This window comes from Choloepus didactylus, chromosome 13 (genome assembly GCF_015220235.1).
Source record: "Choloepus didactylus isolate mChoDid1 chromosome 13, mChoDid1.pri, whole genome shotgun sequence".
Classification (NCBI taxonomy): Eukaryota; Metazoa; Chordata; class Mammalia; order Pilosa; family Megalonychidae; genus Choloepus; species Choloepus didactylus.
The window spans coordinates 28,701,114-28,726,816 of record NC_051319.1 but is presented as its reverse complement, the minus strand read 5'-3'; the positions used below and the strand labels follow the sequence as shown (position 1 = coordinate 28,726,816).

At 36.3% G+C, this 25,703-nt stretch overlaps 1 protein-coding gene across 1 annotated transcript in view; it reads right to left on the bottom strand.

The window, feature by feature from the left end:
- ADGRV1 (adhesion G protein-coupled receptor V1) overlaps positions 1-25,703 on the bottom strand; it is a 635,274-nt gene that overhangs the window by 115,766 nt on the left and 493,805 nt on the right. The window contains exon 86 of the mRNA XM_037801795.1: positions 4,047-4,204. Coding sequence (XP_037657723.1) covers positions 4,047-4,204 — 158 coding nt within the window. The remainder of the gene's footprint in view (positions 1-4,046; positions 4,205-25,703) is intronic.

Below are 25,703 nucleotides of genomic sequence, written 5' to 3'. Positions count from 1 at the left end.
TGCAAAGCCAACCTGTTGTATGGTATTTGTTTTAGATGCCAAGAAACTAAAACAACCGTATATTGTATTGTCTCACCTTATATGAAAAATCCAGAGTAGGCAAATCTATAGAGACAGAAAGCAGATTAGTGGTTGCCAGGAGCTGAGGGGAGAGGAGAATGTAGAGTGACTGCTAATGGGTACAAAGTTTCTTTTTGGGTTGAAGAAATGTTCTAAAATGAGATTATGGTGACAGTTACACAGCTACGTAAATATACTAAAAATCATTGAACCGAATAGTTTAAAGAAGTGAGATTTATGGTGTATAAATTATATCTCAATAAAACTGTAATAAATAAATAAAATTGGAGAAAAAGAACCATGGGATGGCCCATGGGGCTGTAATTTGCTAGTTCACTGATCCCTGCTTTATATCTTTGAGTATCCTAACATATTTATTGAAAGTTATTTTCAGATCATTACATCTTTAAAAATTTTTTTCTGGATTTAGTTCATCATTTGGATTGTCTTTGTGGGTCCTTCTTGGTTTTCCTCCCGTATTTGGGAGTTTCATACTGCAGCTAATCTTGAGTAGAGTGTTCATTTCTTTGCATATTCTCTCTCTGTCTACCTCTTCCTGTCTAATGGTTTTGTGGTTGCCTCCACTCGGATCCTCCTGTGGCTTCCTGTACCCCATGGTGACATCAGGGATATGGCAGATACAGTCCATGAACTCTAGAGAGCTTGACCCAAATACTTGCTGAGATGCTTCATCTGCTTTCTCTCTGGGCTCCCAGATTGACGTAAGCCAAAGTAGCTCCCAGGCTACTGTAGCAGTTTTTTTTTTTTTTTTTTTTTTCAGGTTCCTTTCATACAGTGGCCATTGCTTTGGTCTATCCACCTTGGATAGGATCTATTAGTCCTCAATTCACCAGCATAGCAGTTGAAATCCTTCACCATCCACCTGTTAATGGACTCAGAAAACATCAAGTCCACTTTGTGTTTCTGCTCTGTTTCTGACCCACTGAGATGGTCATCTTCTTTTTAATGTTACCTTATTATATCTTGTCTATAACTGCTATGTACATTGAGTGGGACAGTGGGCAAAACATGAATTTATAGTGTCATCTCGACAGGATACCTTACAGGTCAGTTCAATGGAATTTTAGCAGAAAGATTCGAAGAGAATATCAAATGCCCCATGGCATTGATTGATAGGCATTTGTTCTAGAAGTTTTGAATTTGAGATAAGCTGAGAATATTCCAGTGGAAGTGAGTTACATAGTAAGGTAGTTGCAAATAAAATATCAAAGAAGCTGGAGATGCAGATTTGGGAATCGCAGAAGTCAAAAAGAAAAAAATAGTCCTAATAATAATAACTTTCAGATGGATATATACAATCAGGTCAAGCCTATAAATCACTTAATTTCTACTTTTGGTGATACAGCAGATTTTCCTTCTTCTTAATGCTATATTTAGCTTGGGTATCCTTTTCTACAATTTTAAGCTTTCATGATGCATTGCTGAATATTAACCCATTCAACAAATATTAATCATGCTCCTGCTATCCACTTACAAGGCCCTGGGGATATAGAGATGAATAATAAATGGTTGTTGCCCTCAAGAAATTCATAATTTGTTAAGGAAATCAACCACACACATATCAAAACAAATCACCATCCCATTCTAAGGGAAGTGTTAATAATGGCTGTAGGCATAAAGTGCTTTAAAGGCATAGATGAGATAATGTGTGATTCTTTGTGATGTAGTATATAGAGGCAACTGCAAAGGTTTTACAGAAGGAGGAACATATTGGGAGCATCTAGAATTTGTATAAAGGAATGAGCGGTACCTTGTTGAAAGTGGGATATGGGGAGCTTGTGTTTTTCAAGCACACCATTTTTACTTAGGTTATATTTTATTTTTAACAGCTTTGGGAGAGCTGATGGAGATTATGGGAGAATGATAAACCTCTTTCACCTCTCCCTCTCCAACCTGTATTTTCCCAAATCAGTTACTGAGCACAGGATTTTTCCAACTAACGACTAGGAGTGTGTTACGTTCAAAGTAGAGGGTTCATTACATGAGCAAAGACGATAGTATTAGATGATTTTAGGAAAGACTAAATAAATAAAACAGTGTGGTCAGAATGCAGGATAAATAATTACTAACATGGGGTAGAAAGGTCTGGGGTGCACTGACTGTGGTGGCTATTGCATTGAAGGATAAAGAAAAGAAACTGAACTTTTCTTTTGGGCAATAAGAAAGACCTCAAATGGTTTTAATGTGGAGAGCCAGGGGATCCAATTTACATTTTAAAAATATATAGACGTTTCAGGTAATGAAAAGGAGAAGAAAAAGACTAGAGCCAGAGATAACCATCCTGCAGGAGACCAGGTAGGAGATAACGGCAGTTAGATTGAATTGAATGATGGAGTAGAGAATTAAAATACTATAAATATTTTTTTGTTGAACAGGTAAACCTAAATTGGAAAAGTGACAATAGAGTAATGCCTCATTTCAAGAGAGGTTTCTCTAGTTGAGATACAAGTGTGCTGGAACTTTTAGCATTATGTTCAATGTTTCAGGACCGTATTTTGCAGATAATGGAATACTGTTTTATCTGCACATCCTAGAAGCAAAATGGGTTATTTGGGAATGCAAAGGGTTATTCCACAACTGGGTTTCTACTACAGCTGAAAACATGCAAACCCTGGCAGTTTGAATTGTATGTAAAACAAAACAAACCTTGCTATTTGGGTAAAGAAAAAAGCAACCCTTCCCTCCAAAAGAGAATACGAATTTTAACAAAATGAATCCTAAGTAGAATAAAAGCACAGCTTCTGGATAAAACTCGATGTCCCATGAAAAAGTAGCATTTCTATAGTGAATATTGCTTTTTAATTGAAGAATTTAAGATTCATCATAGCCTTACATAATATTTCTGCCTACACAATGATAGAATACTAAATAAAGGAGAAAGTAGAGTATAGCTGGCTAAAAAAATAGCCAACAAACAACCCTGTGAACTAATTATCAATTAAGTCTATTGTCTTTACACCATGAGGAAAATTCTTTTCTCATCTTGCCTGAATCAGTTCAGGATCTTAGGAGGCTTGTCTTACATTAGAGTACTCCTTTTATTATCACATTAATGATGGTATCTATTGGGCCTCTAATGATGTATTAGCATTATTCGAGGGAATTGATAAATGGTATCTTGTTTAAATTCTGAAAGGCACTTTAACATGGAAGAATGCCACTAAGACTACCATTCATTTGGCTTCAGATTTGTGAAAGTTTAGGAAAAAGTCAGAGACTCATCTTCACTAGCCCAAGAGGGATCTCCACCCCCAGCTCATAAGATTCTCCCTGGAATCCCACTCAGGCATATAACATTTTAAAGTGAGTTTTCTGTCTTCAGGTGTGTGGTTATTGTTCCTACTTAAGAAAATTCCCGAGAGACTCTAATCTAACAATAACAACAAAAAAATGAACAAGATCATAAAAACCTGTGCTAAGTATGATTCAAAGGGAAAAAATGAGCTGCAGTGAAAGCCAATTTGAGCTGGAAAGACTTGCACTCTTAAGTAACCAGACATGTGCAGCCACTTATGAAGCTGTCTGATTACATATGTTTTTTAACATCTGTCAGCAGAATCAGAATTCCACATGCAAAATATAGCACTCATGAGCATTGTGGATGTTTGTTTAACTCTGAAGAAGTTTCAGAACCTGAAAGAAATGAATAGATTTCACAAGTTGGGGTTGTTACTGCTTGAGTTGAAGGAAGCTTGGGAAGTAGCTCCCAAAGGCTGTGACTCATTTACTTGGATATTAATATCTTAAGGACAAAATTGGAACCAGCATTAAAACTTATGGAGGCCTGAAGAAAGACAGATGTCAGAAAGTCCCCCAAAACAGGAGAAATTAGAAACCTATAACTTAATTTAAGGCTTAAAGCTGAGCCTAACCTTACTCCTTTATTTGATAAAAAATAATCAGTGACATTTCCCCACCATTAAAAATTTCCCATCTCCAAAGTGCAAACTGAATTCCTTTCAAACCTGCAGCATTTGTCCTTCCTCTGAAGACATCATCATATGCTTTCCACTGTGGCTTCACCTGGTAGGCATGGATGAACACCACAAACACAACCACAAGGCACATTAAAGGCACGAGAGCAGCAGTGAACAGAGCTGCATAGATGTTTGGGATGAAACACCTGAAAGAGAGAAACAAACAGGTAACAACTTCAACACAGACGTTTCTAAACTCAGAATGTATTTCACCACTTTACACTAGCTCTTTGTATCTAGATGTTGGCAAAAGCAAAGTTTTGGTTTGCCAAACTGGAGCTTTGTTTCAGTAGAAGCTACATGATGAAATCTAACCCGTTGCCTCACGGAGTAGGCTCCATGGAACACTGTTTTTTTTTTTTATTTTTTTGAGATGCTCATAGAAATGTTTAAAAGCTTATGGCTAAATAAATTAGGGAAATACACACTATATACACCCTTTGAAGATTCAGAGTACATATTTATCATAAAAAAAAGTTTGTGGAAAGTCATGGATTCTGGAATCAGACTGCCTAATATTGAATCCCAGCACTAAAACTAAATAAATAACTTCAGGTAAATTCCTTAAGTGTTCTGTACTTTTCCTCATCTTTAAAATAAGGGTTAGAATAGTATCCACAAGAAAGGTTAGTTAGATTAACTGAAATAATCCATATAAAGTACGTAGTTAATGTTTTTAAGCTTACCATTTCTAGACTTAACTCCTCTTTTTCACACACATGCATCCGTGCACGTGCACACACACACAAAGGGCCATGCAATAGATCTAGTGTCCCAGTGTCCTCTGGAACACACTTCCGGACATGATCTACTCATGTCCACATTATTTTTTCAATCAGTTCAGTAGGTGGATTCCAGGGTAACCTAAGGCTCCTTTCTATTCCCTCCCACTATTTAAGCCCCAAGGAAAAAGAATGGTGCTGAGGTTTATGGTCAGGGGAAGAGGGTGGAGTCACTGTGTTCTGTCAAAGCCTCTCTTGGCCCCTGTGGCTCCTCAGAGCAGAGATAACAAGGGTGAAGCTACTCCAGCATAGAAGGAGGCCAGACCACCTCACCTCCTCTCTCCATTTGGATTTCTTTTCCAAGGATGAGCCTAACAGAGGAAATAAGTGATGAGGGATCATGTAATTATTAGAGAGTTAATGACAAATCATTACACTGCCTTCTTTTCCAGCTCCATTTGTTTTGGCCTAAATTTCCCCTGAGGACCACATAAGAAAAGGTACTGTTAGAAAGTAAATTTCAGGATTCCTAGGGCTCCAGTCTGTTATCTCCACAATTTTGTGTTTTCAGTGGATGACAGTTTTGTCATTCCTAAGCTACACATTTTCCCAAGAGCCTTTTATTCTCTTGAAAATGAAGAAAAATCTTCCAATTTGAAGCTATACTGCACAATTGTATCTATTACTTTTGGAGTTTAAATAGAACAATGGAGTCTAAGGTAAACTTACATTTTGTAGAATTTTTTGGTAACACTGATATTCCAAAGAATACGGTTTTAGAGATACAACTGGAAATCTGTACTCATGAATCATGAAGTCCTTTTATCCTTTAAATGAAATCTTCCACAAAAATCTCAAAATGGAGGGCTGCTACATAGCTTGTCAATATCTAAAAGTGTGATTCTGAGGTAATCTTATAAAGGATGCCTCTACAGGTTTTAAGAACATAATACTTTTAATTATAAGAAACCTTAATAGTAAGCAGTGTCTCTTTTCAAATATCATTTTCTTTCCCAGATTCTTTCTCCATTTAAAAATAGATAATACATGCAAAAGTAGATTACAATATAGCCATAAATAATGGATTTTGAAGAAAACTCCAGAGAAAATACAAACATATCACCTATTTAGAAGGAAACCTCAAACCCAAAATATAGGCAATCAGGGGAAACACACATTCTTGTGGTTTGGGAAAATGGTGCTTCACTTTAACATTAAAAAAGAGATATATTATTAAAGGCCTTCCTTAGAAATTGTTTCTAATTAATATGATCTGCTACATGTATTCCTCATGTAAACAAGACACATTTCAAGAGATATTTCAATACACACTGTGCATCTGCAAAGAGATGTCAGAATGATGAATTTCCTGGCTTTTATAATTTAATTTGGACAACCCGATGCCTCAATCCTTCCCTGTACACTCATCAGTATGCAGTAAAACTGGTACCTTCCAGGTGAAAGGCATGTGACTAAATGAAACAGGCAAGCATTAATGTCCTTGAATATATTTCTGCATTAAAAATAGTGGTCACGTTGGCTACTTGATATTATATACATTGGATTCAGATGATTTTTTTTGTTTTCATCTGAATTATGGATCCACTGACATAGATTGGCATTGTGTGCTTAGAACCAATTCAAATACTGACAAAGGAATACACACACAGGCTCCACTGCTTCATTTTTATCCTGAAAAATGTCATCACAATTCAGTTCTGGGCTGTAAGATAGGGATAATTACTGAATCTTTTATGAGCTGCTCTAGGAGTACAAACATTTCCTGCAGAATAATATGGTATAGGTATGATTCTCCAACCTCCATATTCTCTGATAACTAACTATGTTTGGTTCTCATCTCTCCATTTGAAGTTCTCTCCTAAAAAGTGTTCTTCATTTTAGGGAGCAAGCTTCAAAACCAGACCATCAACTAAAACTGCACCACCCTGGTTAAAGAATAAAACAGGCAAGGTGGACCTCCAGGACATTAGAACTAATCAGGCATGCCCCCAGTGCCACTTAGGAAAAGAAGGGAATTCCCTGAGTGCTATTGCTCTTTAAAAAGCTCCTTTGTTTAAAGAATTGAAAGCAGGAACTCAAACAGATACCAAAAATAATGTCTACAGAGGCACTGTTCACAATAGCCAAGAGGTGGAAACAACCCAAATGTTTATTGGCAGATGAATGGACAAACAAAAGTGGTGTATCTGTAAAATGGAATATTATTCAGCCACAAAAAGGAATGGAGCTCTGATACTTTCTAGAACATGAATGAACCTTGAAAACACAATGCTAAGTGAATAAGCAGATGCAAAAGAGTAAATATTGTATGATTCCATGTATGTGAAATGTCTAGAATAAGCTAATTCACAGAGACAAAGTAGATTAGAGGTTATCAGAGGCAGGAGAGAAGTTATCAGAGGCATGGAATGGGGAGTTATTGCTTAAAAGGTAAACAGTTTCTGTTTTGGATGATAAAAAGTTTTAGTATGGAAGGTGGTGATGATAGCATGACATCGTAAAAGTAAATAATGCCACTGAGATGTACACTTAAAAATGGTTAAAATGGCAAATTTTATGTTACACGCTACCACATTTTAAATAAATCCCTGTAATTCCTCCAGCTCGTAGATGGCTTGGCCATGATGGCCTACGTTTTTAGATAAAGGGAAAGGAAACCTGCCCAATCCTGAAGATACTGCCCTTCATCTTCAGGGCCTTGTAAGTCATGGCCTCTCATAACTTCTGGGCTGCTGAGAGTTCCCCAAGCTTGTCCTCCACATGGCCAACATGGAGTCAGAGCATTGACAAGGAGGGACTGACCCCACTATACGCCCTGTTCTTGTTGGCAGCCCCTCCTACTATCATCTCTCCCTAACGCTTTGCAGTTCTGCTGCCCTCCCACAGCTCACTCCTGTCCTGCTGTGGCTCCATGTCAACCTCCCTTGAATGAAACCTACCTGTCTTGTGTTCTACCTCTTAGAGAACAAGGAGTCAGACAATTCTTCTGAAACACTAACATTTGCAAATGAGACAGGGCTAAAAGTGTATCCCACAAATGCAGAAAACAATCAGGGACCCTATTCATGTGAAGACTTCAGTCCATGACAAGTAGGAGGAATAGGCTCTGTCATTCCAAATACCCAAATCATATTTCATATACTTAACACCTTCTTGTTTTCAATTCTCCTGATTTAGCATTTCCTTTAAAACAAAAAGTTATTAATCCACAGCTGACATCACATTCAATGGTGAAAGCCCGAAAGCTTTCCCCCTAAGATCAGGAACAAGACAAGGATGCCGCTTTTACCACTGCTATTCAATATTGTATTAGAAGTTCTTGACAGAGCAATTAGGCAAGAAAAAGAAATAAAGCCTGTCCAAAGTGGGAGGAAGATGACATGATCTTATGTAGAGAAAATCCAAAGGAATCTACAAGAAAACTATTAAAGCTAATAAATGAATTCAGCAAAGTGGTAGGGTACAAGAGCAACACAAAAAGCAATTGTGTTCCTATACACTAGCAATGAACAATCTGAAGAGGAAATTAAGAAAATAATACCACTATAATAGCATTTAAAATAATAAAATATTTAGGAATAAATTTAGCTAAGGATGCAAAAACTTGTATACTGAAAACTACAAAACACTGCTGAGAGTAATTAAAGAAGACCTAACTTAATGACAAAACATTGCATGTTCACAGAATGGAAGAATGAACATTGTTAAAGTGTCAATATTACCCAAAGCAATATAAAACTTCAATGCAATCCCTATTAAAATTCTGGCAGCATTTTTTGCAGATATGGGAAAAGTGATCTTCAATTTCATGTGGAACTGAAAGTGTCCCCAAGTATGCAAAACAATCTTGAAAAAAGAAGAGAAAGGGTTGAAAGATTGACACTTTCTGATTTCAAATTGTATCACAAAGCAACAGTAATCAAAATAGTTTGATACTGGCACAAAGATTGACAAACAGATCAGTGGAACAGAATTCAAAGTACAGAAATAGATCCACACATCTATGGCAAATTGATTTTATTGCTTTTTTGACAAGGGTGCTAAGTATATGCTGTGGTGAAAGAACAGTCTCCTCAACAAGTGGTGTTGGGAAAACTGGATATACATGTGCAGAATAATGCAATTTGATCTCTACCTCACACCATATACAAAAATTAACTCAAAATGGATCCAGGACTATATAAAAGAGATGAAACTATAAAACTCTTAGAATATAAAATAGGGACAAATTCTCATGACCTGGGATTCGGCAATGGAGTCTTAGATATGACACCAAAAGCACGAGCAATGAAAGAAACAATAGATAAATTTGATTTCATCAAAATCAAGAACATTTTTTGCTGAAGGAAATTATCAAGAAAATAAAAGATAATGACAGAATGGGAGAAAATAGTTTCAAACCATATATCAGATAAGGGTTTAATATCCAGAATATATAAAGAACTTCTACTATGCAACAACAAAAATCTCAAACAACCTAATTTAAAAATGGACAAAAAACTTGACTAGACATTTCTCCAAAGATATCCAAATGGCCAATAAGCACAAGCAAAGATGCTCAACAGCATTAACCATTAGGGAAATGCAAATCAAAACCACAATGAGATACCACTTTATACTTACAAGGATGACAATTATTTAAAAAAAAAACAACAAACAACAGAAAATTACAAGTGTTGGAGAGGATGCAGAGAAATTGGAATCCTAATGTATTGTTGGTGGGAATGTAAAATGATGCAGCCACTGTGGAAAACAATTTGGTGTTCCTCAAAAAGTTAAATATAGAATTATCGTATGACCCAGCAATCCTACTTCTAGGTATATACCGAAAGAGAGTGAAAATTGTCACAGATAATTGTACATCAATGTTTACAGCAGCATTATTCACAATAGCCAAAAGCTGGAAACATTCCAAGTATCCATCAACAAATGAATGAATAAACAAAATGTGGTATATATACCCAATGGAATATTATTTGGCCATAAGAAAAAATGAAGTTATGAGACATGCTGCAACATGGAAGAACCTTAAAAACATTACTCCCAGTGAAATAAGCAAGATGCATAAAGATAAAAATTTTAAGTTATCATATCTAAGAATAAATTTCCAGAGAGACAAAGCAGATTAGAGGTTACCGGGAGGAAGGATGGGGGGAGAGGGACGGGAGGAGTATTTGTTAAAACAAACAAATGAACCTAATAGGTATTATTCTAATTTTCTGACCAACAATGTCTGAATGGGATTTCTACTAGTGTATAGTAAAATTTCCCACAACTAATTAAAAGTACTCAAGATACATGAACTATGTCCTTTGCTTAAAAAAACAAAGCTTCACCAACCAGAATTACTTTCAGTGTAACTGAATAAAATGTACAGTACATCCATGAAGCTTGAGGAATAGATTACATGAAAGTTGATGTGGGAAGTTAAGAAACCATGGCTATCATGTTAGAATAGTTTCTGAAATAAGACCAGGAACAAATTCTTCAGAAAAGTGAATGTAATGAAAGAAATGAGCAGACTGAATACTGTGCTCACACTAGGGCCAGGGAAGTAGTTGATTAATGTGTTGGTGGCTTTGCTTCAGGAACAGATCTGGCAGACACCAGAAGATGAGACAAAGACCATGTGGATTTGATTTCATTAAAAGGGTGAGAAAAGTGTGTTCCTGATAAGCACCAGCTCATCCAGCTCCAGAGTACTCCAGCGGCCCTTCTCTCTCTTGGTGTTGAATACTCTTTTGGGTTCCTGAGATTATATTACTAACTTTTGCTGTTTCCTTTTGAACTTTCATGGGTAAATTTTCTTTCTTATTATAACCCACAGACAATCCTAATTCATTGCAAAATTTTGTCAGGACTTTGGTCTTCTATTTTCAGCCACAGGAAACAGGTGGGTGCTGCTCCATTACCTTCAGGTTTTCCTCTTAAAGGTCTACCCCTTGGAGCACTGGCGGCATTTTGTCTCTTTCTAATTCAATAAGATAATTACCTTCTCTAGATAGCACTTTATACCTACTGGAGTGTTTTCACTTGCACTGCCTAACGATTTTCAAAAACTTTTGTGCAGGTGGTATAGGGTGGTTCAGTTGCTTTATTACTGTACAAAATCAGCATAAGAAGGAGTTCAAAGGCAGAGTGCAGGAGAAACAAAAGTTTCCACTTAGAAGTTTCCACTGAAAATATTGGAAGGGATGCTGGGTACTCCTTGTATGTGAGATTGTGATTTGAGTCCATCTGAATTGTATTTTAAGGAACAAGGTGACATTCCTCTCTTTGTGTCTGGACTTGAGAAAATCCAGGCAGCTGACATCTGGGTTACATCTGGGTTACATAGGTAATGAAAATGGACCTCCGTAATGAAAGAGTGGTAAACATTTGCTTCCATGGTCGTCTTGTAAGTACGTCTCCTCAAAAAGACAATGATAATATTTACGGTTCATTGACTTGCATCTATCCCAAGATGAGTCTCCTTAGTATTTTTTAATAGTGGGATCTACGTCAATCTACATTTGTTGCTTCAATCAACCTTTTCTTTTTCATATGAGAATTCATGGTGAAGCCTTAAGGTGATGTCTGTTGGTTTTATTCTTTAAATTTATTTGAGTAAGATCAATTGATAATTGCTCATCTTTTATTGCAAACTGGTTTCTACTTTGTGTAGAAATATATCTGTTTATTGGCCCTACTGTTTGAAGACTACAGGTGTTATGCTTATCATTTATAAATAAAATAGAATCTTATGATTTCAACATTCCTCTCTTTGTGTGCCCAATTTACTTTCTCCAAAATGATGCTCTTAACACACATTATATTTACTTACGAATTTATGTACGTATGGCTACATGTATGCATGAGTATATATGTATGTTTGTTCGTTTATGTGTACATTTATTTTCTAGCCCATCAAAATAGCAGGAGCAGTTTAGAGAAACATTTTAAGTACATTGATTTCTTTAAATGAATAAATTTATGAATACATCAGAATGAAGAAAATAATAGTTTGGGTTTAACTGATGTCAAAGAAGGAAAATATATTCTAAATACCATTCTCTATTGCAGCGAATACAACAGTTTTCATACTAAGGTGATTCAATTTAATTCTAAAACAGGTTGTTTCCTTTAAGATTAAACCCTAAGCAAGAACAATTCCAAGATTAAATTGCAGATGAGCCCTACAAAATGAAATGGAACATTAAGATACATATAGATATAGATATAGATATAGATATAGATATAGATACATGGATTTAGAATGGGAGAGAATGGAGGGGACAAAGTATTTCCTTAAGCTGAATTAACTGGATAATTAAGAATATTTGAAATTTTTCTACTACTATTAGCAACAAATATTTACTATGTGCTAGGCATGAAACTCAATCCTGACATGCATTTTCATGCGTAATCATCACAACAATCCAATTGGCCCCATTGTACTTATAGGAAAATGACATCTAAATTATACAAGGTAAACTTACTATAGGCAAAAACAAGCTCATTCTCCTTCACATTCTAAAATTCCACAATTCCAGCAAAGACAGATTTAAGGGTAAAGATGCTAGCATTCTCCTTGAGGACAAGGACTATAATAGTTTAGTTAGTCTTTACCAAGTAAAAGGATGTTAGTCTTTACCAAGTAAAGGATTAGCACACTAAAAATGTGTTTTAAAGTCTTTACCAAGTAATGGATTAGCATGTTAAAAATGTGTTTTAAAACATCTAAACGCTTTTAATATGCTCACACTTGGTGGTTGCTAGATTTATCTATGTAACAAATTAATTAGTATTTAGTGAGCATTTTTTAATGTGCCATTGCAGTAATAGCTGGAAACTTAAAAAATGTGAGAGGTATGACCTCTCTCCTCAAGGATAATATACTCTAACAAGAAGGGAACATTATAAAATCCCGTAATACACTTCCAACATGTGAGGCATACCTAATAAATGTTAAAAAAGCTAGGAAATACGGGCAAAAATAATTGGGGAAAGCCTGTGATAGAGTTCACAGACTAATTTCAGGAAAGGGGAGTGAAACTGGAAGTAAAGGAGATGGAGGTCAAAATTCTATCCACACTCTAGGAAATCACAATTTTGGGAAACAATGACACATTTCATTTTCCTTAAAGCTTTGAAATCTTAAGCAGTGTATCATACTGATATAGAAGCAACATTTTTAAAAGCCCCTAGTTGAAAAGCCCCAAACTAGACACCAGATACAAAGATAAATATAAAGTGATCTTCTTAATAGTTTATGTAAAGAAGGTTCTCAGAAGAAAATGATGTTGCTAGATACGTGAGAGTTTATATTCCGGGGGGAAGGACAGAGTTGGATGAAGACTTTTTTATTAGAGAAGCTGTAGGTTTACAAAAAAATAATGCATAGAGAGTTCCCATGTACCCCCCAGGCCCCATACATACAGTTTTCTCTATCATTAATACTTTGCATTAGTGTGATACATTAGTGTGGTACATTTGTTACAACTGATGAACCAATATTATTATAATTATATCATCTATAGTCCATAGTTTACATTAGTGTTCATTGTGTTGTACAGTTCTATGGTTTTTTTAAATTTTATTCTGGTAACATATATACAACCTAAAATTTCTCTTTTTGACCATATCCAAATATACAATTCAGTTATGTTAATTACATTCACAACGTTGCACTACCATCACCATGATCCATTACCAAAATTTTTCCATCGCCCCAAACAAGACTTAACCTGTATAAAAAGAAGATAGCATATTGTAGATAGCGAAGTGTGAACTTCCATCATATTTCATGTGTCAGGGAAAGTGCTGAGCTGTATGAGTCAGTGAAGGAAAAAGTTTTCAGTTGGGGTAGTCAGGGAACACTTCATGAAAGAGGCAGAATATGAAACCAGCTTATCCCCTCTCAAATTCCTAACCAATCAGCAGAAGGTTAATGCGATTCAGGCCTGCAAATAAGATCATCAAGCCCGTGTCCACAACTTCTCTGAGTGAGGGGAAAAAGGAAAATTTTCCCTTTGCTGCTTTTCCCCATGACTCATGTGTGTTTCTGCAAAACCTGTTATTGCAACTTGGTTCACAGGCAGACCAATTTTTCCAATTTAAAAAGCCCAGTTAATTATGGGCTATTCAAAATGAGGTAGGTAATACTCAAGGAAGTCCAACAATACATGGCCTTCTAGTTTGCTAAGCTGCCAAAAGCAGATAGCATAAAATGCATTGGCTTTAACTATGGGAAGTTGTTAGCTTACAAGCTTACAGTTTTGAAGCTGTGAAAATGTCCAAATCAAGGCATCATCATCTTCTTCCTGTCGGCCAGCTGCTGGGGATCCTGGACTCCTCTGTCACATGGCAGTCGAGGAGCAGACATGGTGGTATCTGTGGTCTCTCCCTTCTCTTCTGGGTTTCATTGCTTTCAGCTCCTTGCTTCTGTGGCTTTCCCTCTCATGGTCTGGATTTAATTCTCTTAGAAAGGACTCCATAAGAGGGATTAAGACTACCCTGAATGAGGTGGGTCACATCTTAAGTTAAGATCCTACTCACTGAAAGACCCTACTTAACAATGGGTCCACACCCACAGGAATGGATTAACTTTAAGGACATACTTTTCTGGGGTACGTACAGCTTGAAACCATCACACATGGTCACACTACCACATGCTGGCCCCAAGAGTCAGCAGCAGTAGACAAGTAGCTGTTGGCTCGGGGGCCTCTTTAGACAGCTGAACTGGCAGCTTCTCATCTCTTGTACTCGAGTCTCTCCACATTTTTTCCTACTTTCTCAAAGCCTCTAAAGAGAGGGCACAGGGGAAAGGATGATTTGTGATGGTTTCCTAGAAAAGAGAGTTTCTATCTTCTGGATGCCTGCATGCTGGATTGGGTGGCTGCTGGAAGATTCTGATGCTGATTGTGAAAAAGCAGAGCATTTTGAATGTCCCCATCAGACCTGAGCTACCCTTCACAAAGATAACAGCATTTCCTCCTTTCATTGAAACAAAACAAAACAAAGATCTTCATAGACTCTTAGAAGTGGAAGAGGTTGTAGAGGTCATCCCGTCCTCTCACTAACTTTATTGTTGAAGAAATCAAGGCAAAAGGGCCTCTGAGGCTTGCCCAGGACTCAGTAATCCAACTCTAAATGAGGCGCCAAAGAATAAGTCAGAATCAACAGAAAAACAACCTAAATTGTTTTCAGGCCATATTCTGCAATAATCTAAAATACCTTTTTTAGGAAATGTCCCAATTGTTTTATTTTACTTTGCATATGAATTCCTAGGGTTTAGGTGGTTATTGAATAAATCACAGAATGAAACACTAAACACACATATTTCTGAGCATATCACTCAATAGTAATGACCTGAGCAACTTAAAGCATATTTATTCATCCTGTTAAAACAGTTCTTAATACTAGCTATTAAAATTTTTGCAAATTATAAAAATCTGTTCAAAAGAACAAATTGCATTTGGTTAGAGATATAACAAAGATATGAGCAAAGGACAATTACTCCAAAATGGTATTCAGTCATTCATAAGCCCTCCTCCAATTCATGCCATTCCCCCCCCCCCCAAAAAAAATTGGCTTCATTTGAATTGATATTTTATCATAAGGAATTTATTTTTGTCAACAGGATGTTCCTGTTATTTTCAAGTCCTGTAGTTTCAACAACAGGATTTCAGGGCATTGAAATGAAATGGGAACAGTAGAGTAACATTAATTTCTGGGTATAATCATGAATGTGTGAGAAAAATCCATAAAACCGCTTTAAAATATTTAGCCTGTCTCCATGAGCTTTCTGAGTTTCTTTTCATTTTAAAAAAATATAATGCTCTATTATTCAGTAACGATTTTGGTGGGAATCTTAACTTCTTGTCACTGAATTTCTTAATTGTAGAGCTGGGCTGGCCAATATCTTCACAAAAGCTTCCCTTTATGATGGTATACTAATTTGTGTTTTCTTTCTTTTTCGCTCTTTCTTCAAACTAAAAGTTGCATGTGCCACAAAATGGAAATAATTTTTTAAAGATCCTGAAAATTCAAGAGTATGATATGCATGCAATCTGGGAAGGTATCATGTACTTTTAAATGAGAAAATCTGATATGTCAGGGCTGTTCTTTGTAACTCATTTGGAGGCCTATGACTCAGGTATGCAGCAAGTAGTCAGGAGAAATCATCTCTAAATCAATCAAACACTTCCTTTAAGATTCCGCTGCTGCTATCACCAAGAACACAGAGTGGGTTTGGTTATGGGTGGAAATACACAAAAACCCACTACTGTCTGGGACATCCTGAACTGAAGGCAGGAAGAGCATGATGATTTCACAAAAGAGACAGTGAGAACTCAAAGTGTTTATACATGGCAACTTTGAATCAACTAGGCCTGGCTTTGAACCCTGTGTGACTTTGGGTGATTTATGTTCCCTCTCTACACCTCACTATCCTCATTTGTAAAACAGAAATAAAATCTTTTTTGTTTGTTTGTTTCATGTTTGTTGTGAGGAATAAATGAGCAAGTGTAAGGACCTAATAGATGATAGCTGTTATCATCATTAACTTTACCATTTGCTTTGGTTTAATTACTTTGCTGAAACACTAATGCCTACTCATGTGCAGAAATTACCCATGACATATAATCATATTCATATTCTATTTCATATGATACTCAAATATTTGGTTATTATTTCTGATTTTTGCAACAGGAAGTTTATCAGAGATCTTAATCCACAAAGTAATCATAACCTCCGTGATGGTTAATTTTATGGGTCAAATTGGCTAGGTTATGGTGTCCAGTTGTTTGATCAGATACTAACCGACTCATTACTGTGGATATATTCCAAAGAAGGGATTAACATCTACAACCAGTTGACCTTAGGTAAAGGAGATTACCTTACAGAATGTGGGTGGGCCTCATCTAATCAGTCAGAGGTCTTAAAAGCAAGAACTGAGGGTTTCAGAGGGCAGAAGAATTTCTGCCTCATCCTTTCAACATCCACTCTTACCAGAATTTCCAGCTTGCCTCCTCCCCATGGTGAATCCAGAAGATTGAGGAATTCTACATCACCTTTACCAAAGTGTCCAGCCTGCAGCCTGTCCCTAGGACTTGCCAAACTCCCCTGACCCTCATGGTCATGTGAGCCAATTCCTTATAATATATTTCTTAATTTAACTATGTCTATGTCTATGCCTGTCTGTCTGTGTGTCTACATGTCTACACTGTATCTATCTATACATATATCCTGTTGGTTCTGTTTCTCTGGAGAAACCTGTACGATATAACCTCCAAACACTATGTCACACCGTTTCTCAGAAGAGCATGCATTTCCTTCACAGCACTCACGGCAGTGACTTAAATGGGAAAGCTCTGGGTCAGTGTTCAGCCATTTAAAGCAAGAAAGACAATCTTAAAAAAAAGAAAAAAAGTGCATGTTTAATCTCCATTTGATTCTGCTTCAATAAATCCTGGATCTGAAAGCACAGAAAGATGAGGTGGTGATTAAATCTTCATGTTAGGATGTATACTACTTAACTATTCAGGGATGTGTTTCTCTGTGGTTGCTGTTTTGGAGAGTAGGGACACACTCAGTGGCCTCTACTACTATGACTAAGCTGCTATTTTCAAAGTTACCTTACCGTACTTAGAATTCTGAAGAAATGTGCTAAGAAATAAACGAGATGAGAATTGAGGGTGACATTTGTTACTCAAAAGATCTGATATCAAAATGATTTGCACAGTCTTGGGAGAGCTGCACTCCCTTTCCCAGACAATGGCAAGGAAAGGACAATGCTGAAAAATTTCTCAGCTTTGTTTCCTGTTGGCCCAGGAATCATCTGTGCTCTTAAAAGGGAAACACGGTTTGAAATTTTCAGGAAGACAGCATAATTATGATTAATCTTTGTTCCTCTGGGGCTATAAAACATTCAAGGCCAAAGATCTGTGTATGCGCCTTGGATGCAGGAGGTTGCGATGGGGGTGGTTCAGAATTAATGATGGCATAGAATTAAAATACAGGCTCAAATGGCCCAAAGATACAAAGACTGTGTATTTTACTAATTTTAGGAGCAGGGTCTAGAGAGAGAGACATATTTTACAACACCTTCAATACAGGCCATGTGAGGATTATTATAGAGGAAAGACCAAGACAGCTACCTTATAAGAATTTCAAAAGAACCTCAGACAACCCAGGAATCACAGCTACATCAGGAAGGAAGCAGTTACTGAGCCAATGTTCTCTTTTCAGGATCTCTCAATCCAATGAAAATGACAAGGTATGACCCATACAATCAAAGCTGACTAGTGGGAGTGGAGCCTGGGAAGTGGAGTATGGGTAAAATAATTCACCGCCTCCTGAAAAATTCCACTTTCCTTTAGTAGCCTGTGACTAATCAAAACAACTTAAAAAAGCACTAATATTGGTTAAAAATAACAATATGGAAGAAGCACTATTTCAGTGGGGCAAAAGAGGCCTTTGATAGGTACCTCCTGCCCCAAATCTTTCAATGTAAAGCCATCCTTTAGTAATAAATAAAAATTGCAAAGAAACTATAGCTGGAATATGACATAGACATCTTTAACAAGACATAAGATATTTAAGATACCTTTTGGATGACACCAGCTAGACTTTCCTGATAGCCCTGCAGCAGTATAGCCGATCAGCATGCAGATATCTATCTCTATAACAAAATATGGCAGAGCATCTCCTTTTTATTAACACTATTAACAAAAATACAGCACAGACTACTACAATCCATTCAATAAATGCTACTACAATGCAATTTTTGAAATTTAGATTCTTAAATAGGTCTTTTTCAGGAGGTTCAAGAAAACATACAGCAACCAGGCTAGTATGCAAGCTAAAATCAAATGCCCTAAAGATTCTTTGTAAATGCCCTTCTTCAATTCTCATTAAGATGTACCCCAGAGACATTGATAATATTTGTATTTGCTTAGAGTTCCAAGTGGAGAACTGTCTCTGCCCTTCCTTGAATGAAGCATGGATAGGAGGAAGGACGGAAGGAAAAGAGGAGGAAAGAAGGAAGAAAAGATAGGAGGGAAGAAAGGAAGGAAAGAAGGAAGGGAAGAGAAGGAAGAGGAAGGAGCGAAGGAGGGAGGAAGAGAAAGAAAGGAAGGAGGCTGCGTAGTAGTTCCTGCATGAGGTTCTGTCTTTCTTCCCTGCGGGCTGTTCTTTCTCCTTTCGTTTGCTTCGTCTCCTCCCCCTGCCTTGCCTCCGTCCTTCCTTCCTTTTTCTTTCTTTCTGTTGCGTTGTCCCTACCCATCTTCCACCTGCATGTTCTATAGCTTGGTGCAATCATTATCAAAGAAAGTGCTAAGTCATGGGTAAATAAATCAACTAGTACATCTCAGTCTATGGTTAGGCAAAGTGTTTAGGATATCCTTTCATCTTTTCTATGAAAGAAGCTTTTATAAACTAAACATCAGGCCAAGTACTGATGACATCATAATGAGATTCTCACTGTTGTAAGAAAAAATCAAATTATCATTAAAAAAAGAAGGATGCTGGACATCATTCTCAGAACCAGAATATTTTTAAAATATGGATTTAATCAGAATCCTCCAGTTCATGGTTTGAAGTTCAATATTAGAAAATTAGGTTGTGCATTTCTGGACACCATAAGGCTCTTTCAGAGCTTTGGGATTCCACACCCCATGCTAGATGTTGCATTAGGTACTTCTGAATATACATTTAATTTAATCCTCATGACAAATCCATAAAACAAGCATCATTATCTCCATGATTCATTCTTTCATTCAATGAATATTTATTGAGCACCTACCACATATGTACAGGACTGTTCAAGGTGCTAGGGATAGAGCAGTGAACAATAATGACCAAAAAAATGTTCTTGTCTTCCTGGAGCTCACAATCTCCTGGATTCTGCTTTTTTGAAATTATTTTCAATCTTTTCTTGTCCTGAAGCTAAGTTATTAGAAAGACAATTAAAAAAATACGAATCCCTCTTAAACCACAGCTGGAATCTAACACAGACACATGAGAGGTAGAAGATAGGCCAATACTCAAATAAATATAAACTACATCTGATGTGATAATGTCATAACAGAAAATAAATAGATAAGGTCACTATGAAGAGCTTAGAATTGCTAATTTTATGTAATATGGTCTGAGTATAAAGTCCCCCGTTAAGAGGTAAAATTGAGACTCTCTACTACCAAATCAGTGAACTAGACTATTGATATCTTTCAGAAAAAATGAAAAAAGATGTAGCAAATTAATACTCCAGTATTCTTATCAACATGCTATTGCCCTAAACAAATTAATGCTAATCCAGAAATGGCATGATACCATCCAAGGAATACCTCACACAACCAGGAAAAAAATTCCTATCCTTTTATCTCTACATCTTAAAGACCCTCTTGGTCACTATATGTACCCAAATCGGTTATGGCTAATTATTTTTCTATTTCTTTATCAGCAGGATCTGGAGGAAATCTGGAATTCTCCCTGGAAGACCAGTATATGACTCATATCAGTGGAATAACTGTATTTGCATATCTAGTAAAGCTGTAGATTTTTATGAGGTGTTTCTAGACCTCATATGTTGTATTATTATTCCCACGTACACCCAGTTGTTTCCTTCACCTGAAGCACTCTCCCTTCAAAACTAATCAAAAGACACCAGTGATTCACTTAGAATTTGGCTGAGGCTGACATTTTTTTCTATCTTTATTGGAAATCATTTCATTTGGTTATAGGCATCCCTTAAATTCTAGTATTTGCCTAAACCAAGCTATCCAGTAATTACCCCAAATAATATAATTGGTTATGATTCTGAATATGTATCAGTAATATTCCATGTGTGGCCATTTAAGTGTTGTATATACATATTTGCTTTATTATTTAACCTGATTTATTTATTCCAAATGGTCTCCCTAGTTCCAAGCAGACTGCCACAAGGAAGTTATACAAGTCAGACTTCGAAAACTGCTGGCATAATTTGCTAGTGATTTTAAGTGTGAAAAGTCCAGTAAGTCTAGATTATATAATTTCTTCAAAAGAATGGAGGAAGCATTATGTATCATCAATGCATTTAAATAGAACAGTAGGTCTGACAAATCCATAAGCAAACACATGAATTTTGAGAATCATATCCAGAAATCACTGAATATTTGGATATAGATGAGCTGGAAGAAAATTGAAAATCCTAAGCATTCCACTTTCTAGAATAATCTTCCACCTTCTACTGCCATTATCAGTGATGTATCATCATCATCTCAAAAAATCATTTTGGAATAAATAATAAATGGAAATTAATTATACAGCATTACATTAATGCTAATTTTGAATATATTGTGTCATTATTTCCTTTATTTAGTGTGTCATAGCAATTATTTTATGAACATTAAAATAGAAAAAAAATTTCCCCCACTCAATTTGCCTCCTTCATTCTTCACTGATTATTCTAAGTTTGGTGAGAGGGGTCGCATTCTTATCTTATGCTTTCAAAATAGATAACAAATTGAGGATAATTTAATTATTTTCTACTAAGGCTGTAGATAGACCAGGGCTGTATCATATTAACTCTAAGGTACGTGAGAAAGGTTTAATAGTTTACTTAGAAATTATTCTGAAGGCTCTAAACCATACCACTCTTTAAAATGTATTTTGATAAAACAAATAATTAGCAATCAATTCAGAGCAGTGGTCTAGAATTAATCTGTTTTATTTTTATGCAAAAGCAGAATGTACTTATAGACAGTTACGTGAAAGTCATACCAACAAGCCTAACTTTTTGAATAATGAGTTTACAATTCAGTCACCATTATCCACCTGGGGATGGCTTACTGGAATTGCAGGCAAAGCTCCTGAAGTAGAATAAACCTCCATTAATGTTGGCTAAATATTGAAGATGCAAAGAAGCTGTGGATTTTTTTGTTTTTCATTTTTTAAATCATTTTTTAAAAGTACATAGGCCGTGTTATTAAATGGAAGTTTTGGTCAAGACCGTAAGGTATCAGATATCAAAGTAAGTTCAGAACACAGAAAACCTTGTAAAACTTGTGAAACCATGCGGCTGAGAACAGGCTAGATATCACTTAAAACCTTCTTGTGTCATGGGTATTAAACAGTCAGGGAGAGGGAGAAATGAAAACATGTGGAAAGGGGATTTTTTTTTTTTTTTTTTTTTAAAGAAAGCAAGCTGTAATTGGGCTGTGTAGCGCTACATGTGACCCCTGAAGTTGTGGGGGAATGGAGAGTTCTGCTGTGACAGCCATTTGAAAAACTGAAAAGATGAGAAACAGGCTGGCTTGGCACTGTTTAGTGGACTAGAAATATCATGAGGTTTGCTAAGGTTTTACCCAGTGGCAGAAGATTTCTTTTGGTGACATTATAAAGAATCAGTGAGTGGCAAAATAGTATTGTTTTATGAGTGGATCCTATGAATCCTAACATGTTAGTAACATGTGAAGGGGGAAAAACTTGATAGCTAGGGTTAATGGTCAGAAATAAACATTAGTTATTTTAGATTATCTGTTTTTCTTATTCCTTTGCTTTGTTTTGTTTGAAATGTTGTGTTTTTTTGTTGTTGTTTGTTTGTTGTTTTAATTTTGACAAAGTTAAAAAGAAAAAGAAAAAGAAAATTAATCTAATTTACCATAGTAAGAGAATAAAGGCGAATAACCATTGGCTCATCTCCATGCAGAAAAAGCATTTAAAAAATTCAACACCAATGATGATAAAATCTCTCAGTGAATTAGGAATATAAGGTGTGGTGATTTGAAGCCGCATATACCCCATAAAATGAAAGAAAGAAAGAAGGAAGGAAGGAAGGAAGGAAGGAAGGAAGGAAAGAAAGAAAGAAAGAAAGAAAACAAAGAAAAGAAAGAAAGGGAAGCAGCCTTATTTATCAGATCAGTGTACATCAGAGACAATTGTTTGGTTTCATGTAAGGTTCTTAGTGAGCAACTAAACATGTTTGGTGATACTATCTTTTTTTTTTTTTTTTTTTTTAATCTTCATTTTATTGAAATATATTCACATACCACACAGTCATACAAAACAAATCGTACATTCGATTGTTCACAGTACCATTACATAGTTGTACATTCATCACCTAAATCAATCCCTGACACCTTCATTAGCACACACACAAAAATAACAAGAATAATAATTAGAGTGAAAAAGAGCAATTGAAGTAAAAAAGAACACTGGGTACCTTTGTCTGTTTGTTTCCTTCCCCTATTTTTCTACTCATCCATCCATAAACTAGACAAAGTGGAGTGTGGTCCTTATGGCTTTCCCAATCCCACTGTCACCCCTCATAAGCTACATTTTTATACATCTGTCTTCGAGATTCATGGGTTCTGGGTTGTAGTTTGATAGTTTCAGGTATCCACCACCAGCTACCCCAATTCTTTAGAACCTAAAAAGGGTTGTCTAAAGTGTGCGTAAGAGTGCCCACCAGAGTGACCTCTCGGCTCCTTTTGGAATGTCTCTGCCACTGAAGCTTATTTCATTTCCTTTCACATCCCCCTTTTGGTCAAGAAGATGTTCTCCGTCCCACGATGCCGGGTCTACATTCCTCCCCGGGAGTCATATTCCACGTTGCCAGGGAGATTCACTCCCCTGGGTGTCTGATCCCACGTAGAGGGGAGGGCAGTGATTTCACCTTTCAAGTTGGCTTAGCCAGAGAGAGAGGGCCACATCTGAGCAACAAAGAGGCATTCGGGAGGAGGCTCTTAGGCACAACCATAGGGAGGCCTAGCCTCTCCTTTGCAGCAACCGTCTTCCCAAGGGTAAAACTTATGGTAGAGGGCTCAACCCATCAAACCACCAGACCCCTATGTCTGTGGTCATGTTAACAACCATGGAGGTGGGGTAGGCGAATACCCCTGCATTCTCCACCGGCTCCTCAAGGGGGCACTACATTGGTGATACTATCTTAACAACTATAAGTCTGTAGAGTATTTCACGGTTTACAAAAAGCACTTTCACACACATTCTTTACCCTTCTGGATAGGCAGAGCTGATACTTATTACCCCTCTTACAAAGACAAAGAAACTATTTGGTTAAGAAACTTGCCTAAAGTTGGTAAATGGTGAAACTAGAGCTCAAATCTAGATTTCTGTACTCCCAGATCAGTATTATTTTACGGTCACCAAATATTGACAGATGACATTTCAGATGGGTCTTTCTCACACTGAATTCTATTAGAAGTGGTTTGACCACAGGCCCATATATTTTGGCTGCTTCCTTCTAATTTCCATGAAATTTTTCTTGGATCCTTAAAAGAATATCTCCCTATACAGATTTAGCTCGAGAGGATTTCTTTTATGTCTGACCAAAAGACTTTTAACTAGTTATACTCATTAGTAACATTTTTAAAGATTTACATACTTGCCAATTTACTAAAGTATATGTCTAGTATTCACTGGAAAACCTGAATAGACAGGTGAGGAATCCAGTTAGAGGACGGTGATACGTACATTTGTAAAGTGTCAATAAACTGACAATACGTTTTCTGCCCATTGCTGATCCCTGGTTTGAACCATCTGCTGTGGCCCTTCTTCCATACTATTTTGCCCACTTTTATCTTTGCTCCTGCTATGCTTCATGTATGCAATGTCTTCCCCTCCTTCCACTCTACCTACTATGATGCTTTTCAACCTTTAATACTTGGCTAAAGCATCACTCTCTCCTCAAGTCCTTCTCTGACCATTTCCTCCCACAATGATCTTTCACTCAACTGAATTTCTGTAGCACTAATGATTAACTGATTGGTACTGATCTCTTACTGCTTTTGTGCCTTTATTCTCCAAGCAGATGATAAGCTTTTCAAAACAAGGTTTCAGCTTATGCATTTTTGTATCCTTCTCAATGCTAAACATATTGGCACATGATAAAGGCTCAAGAAACAAGGAACATTTGTTCTTTGATCTTATGGTGCTCAGTCTGTACTTAAATGAGATTTCAAAAGGCAAAGTCAATTTATTTTTATTTGAAAATACTGAAATAACAATATCAAAGCAAACGCAATTCTGGTGTGGGTTTGGTGTTCTATTTTTTTGACACCCCCATTTTTACTTAACCCTGCTTAGATAAGATTAAAGTACCTTTGATTTTTTTCCTTTGTGATATGGTCCAGAGCAAAGCAACAGCTTTAACTACAATTCTTTGTTGAATTATTTGGAATTGAAAAGGAGAAAATACTTTTAAAAGTAATTCTGAAAAAAAAAAATACATACTAAGTGATTACTACTTAAAAAACTGACTCTTTCTTTACTAGCAATAGAAAGCATTGCCATCTTTGTGTTTAAAGAAATGTCTTATCTTTTAACTTACACCGTTTTTCTTTTCCTCTTTCAAGCATATGTTAAACTTAATGGAGATTTAAAATAAAATTGACTCTGAGAAGATGAAATAAAGGTCAGAATTATGTTGTGAATCCTACAGACACTCTTGAGTGTTGGTTGTGAGCTTGGTGTTCTTCATTTATTGCAAGCATAACATAAAACCTAAAAATGAAATCATCTAATTCATTTTGGAGTTATTGTGATTATTTTGGGCTCCAGAGAATTCTGATAGTAAGATCCAAGTATCTATAGAAATGCATTCTGATGTAAATATCATTTTTCCCCTTTATTAGAGAACTGTGAGTTTACAGAAAGATCAAGCATAAACGACAGAATTACTGTATACCACACTATTCTTAACACATTGCATTGGTGTGGAACATTTGTTACAATTGATGAAAGCACATTTTTATAATTGTACTATTAACTATAGTCCATAGTTTAAGTTAGGGTTCACTGTTTGTGTATTGCAGTTCCGTGGATTTTTTTTTTTTAATTTTTATTTTGTTACCATACAGCCTAACATCTCCCCTTTTAATCACATTCAGATATACATTACAGAGCTGTTATTAATGTTCAT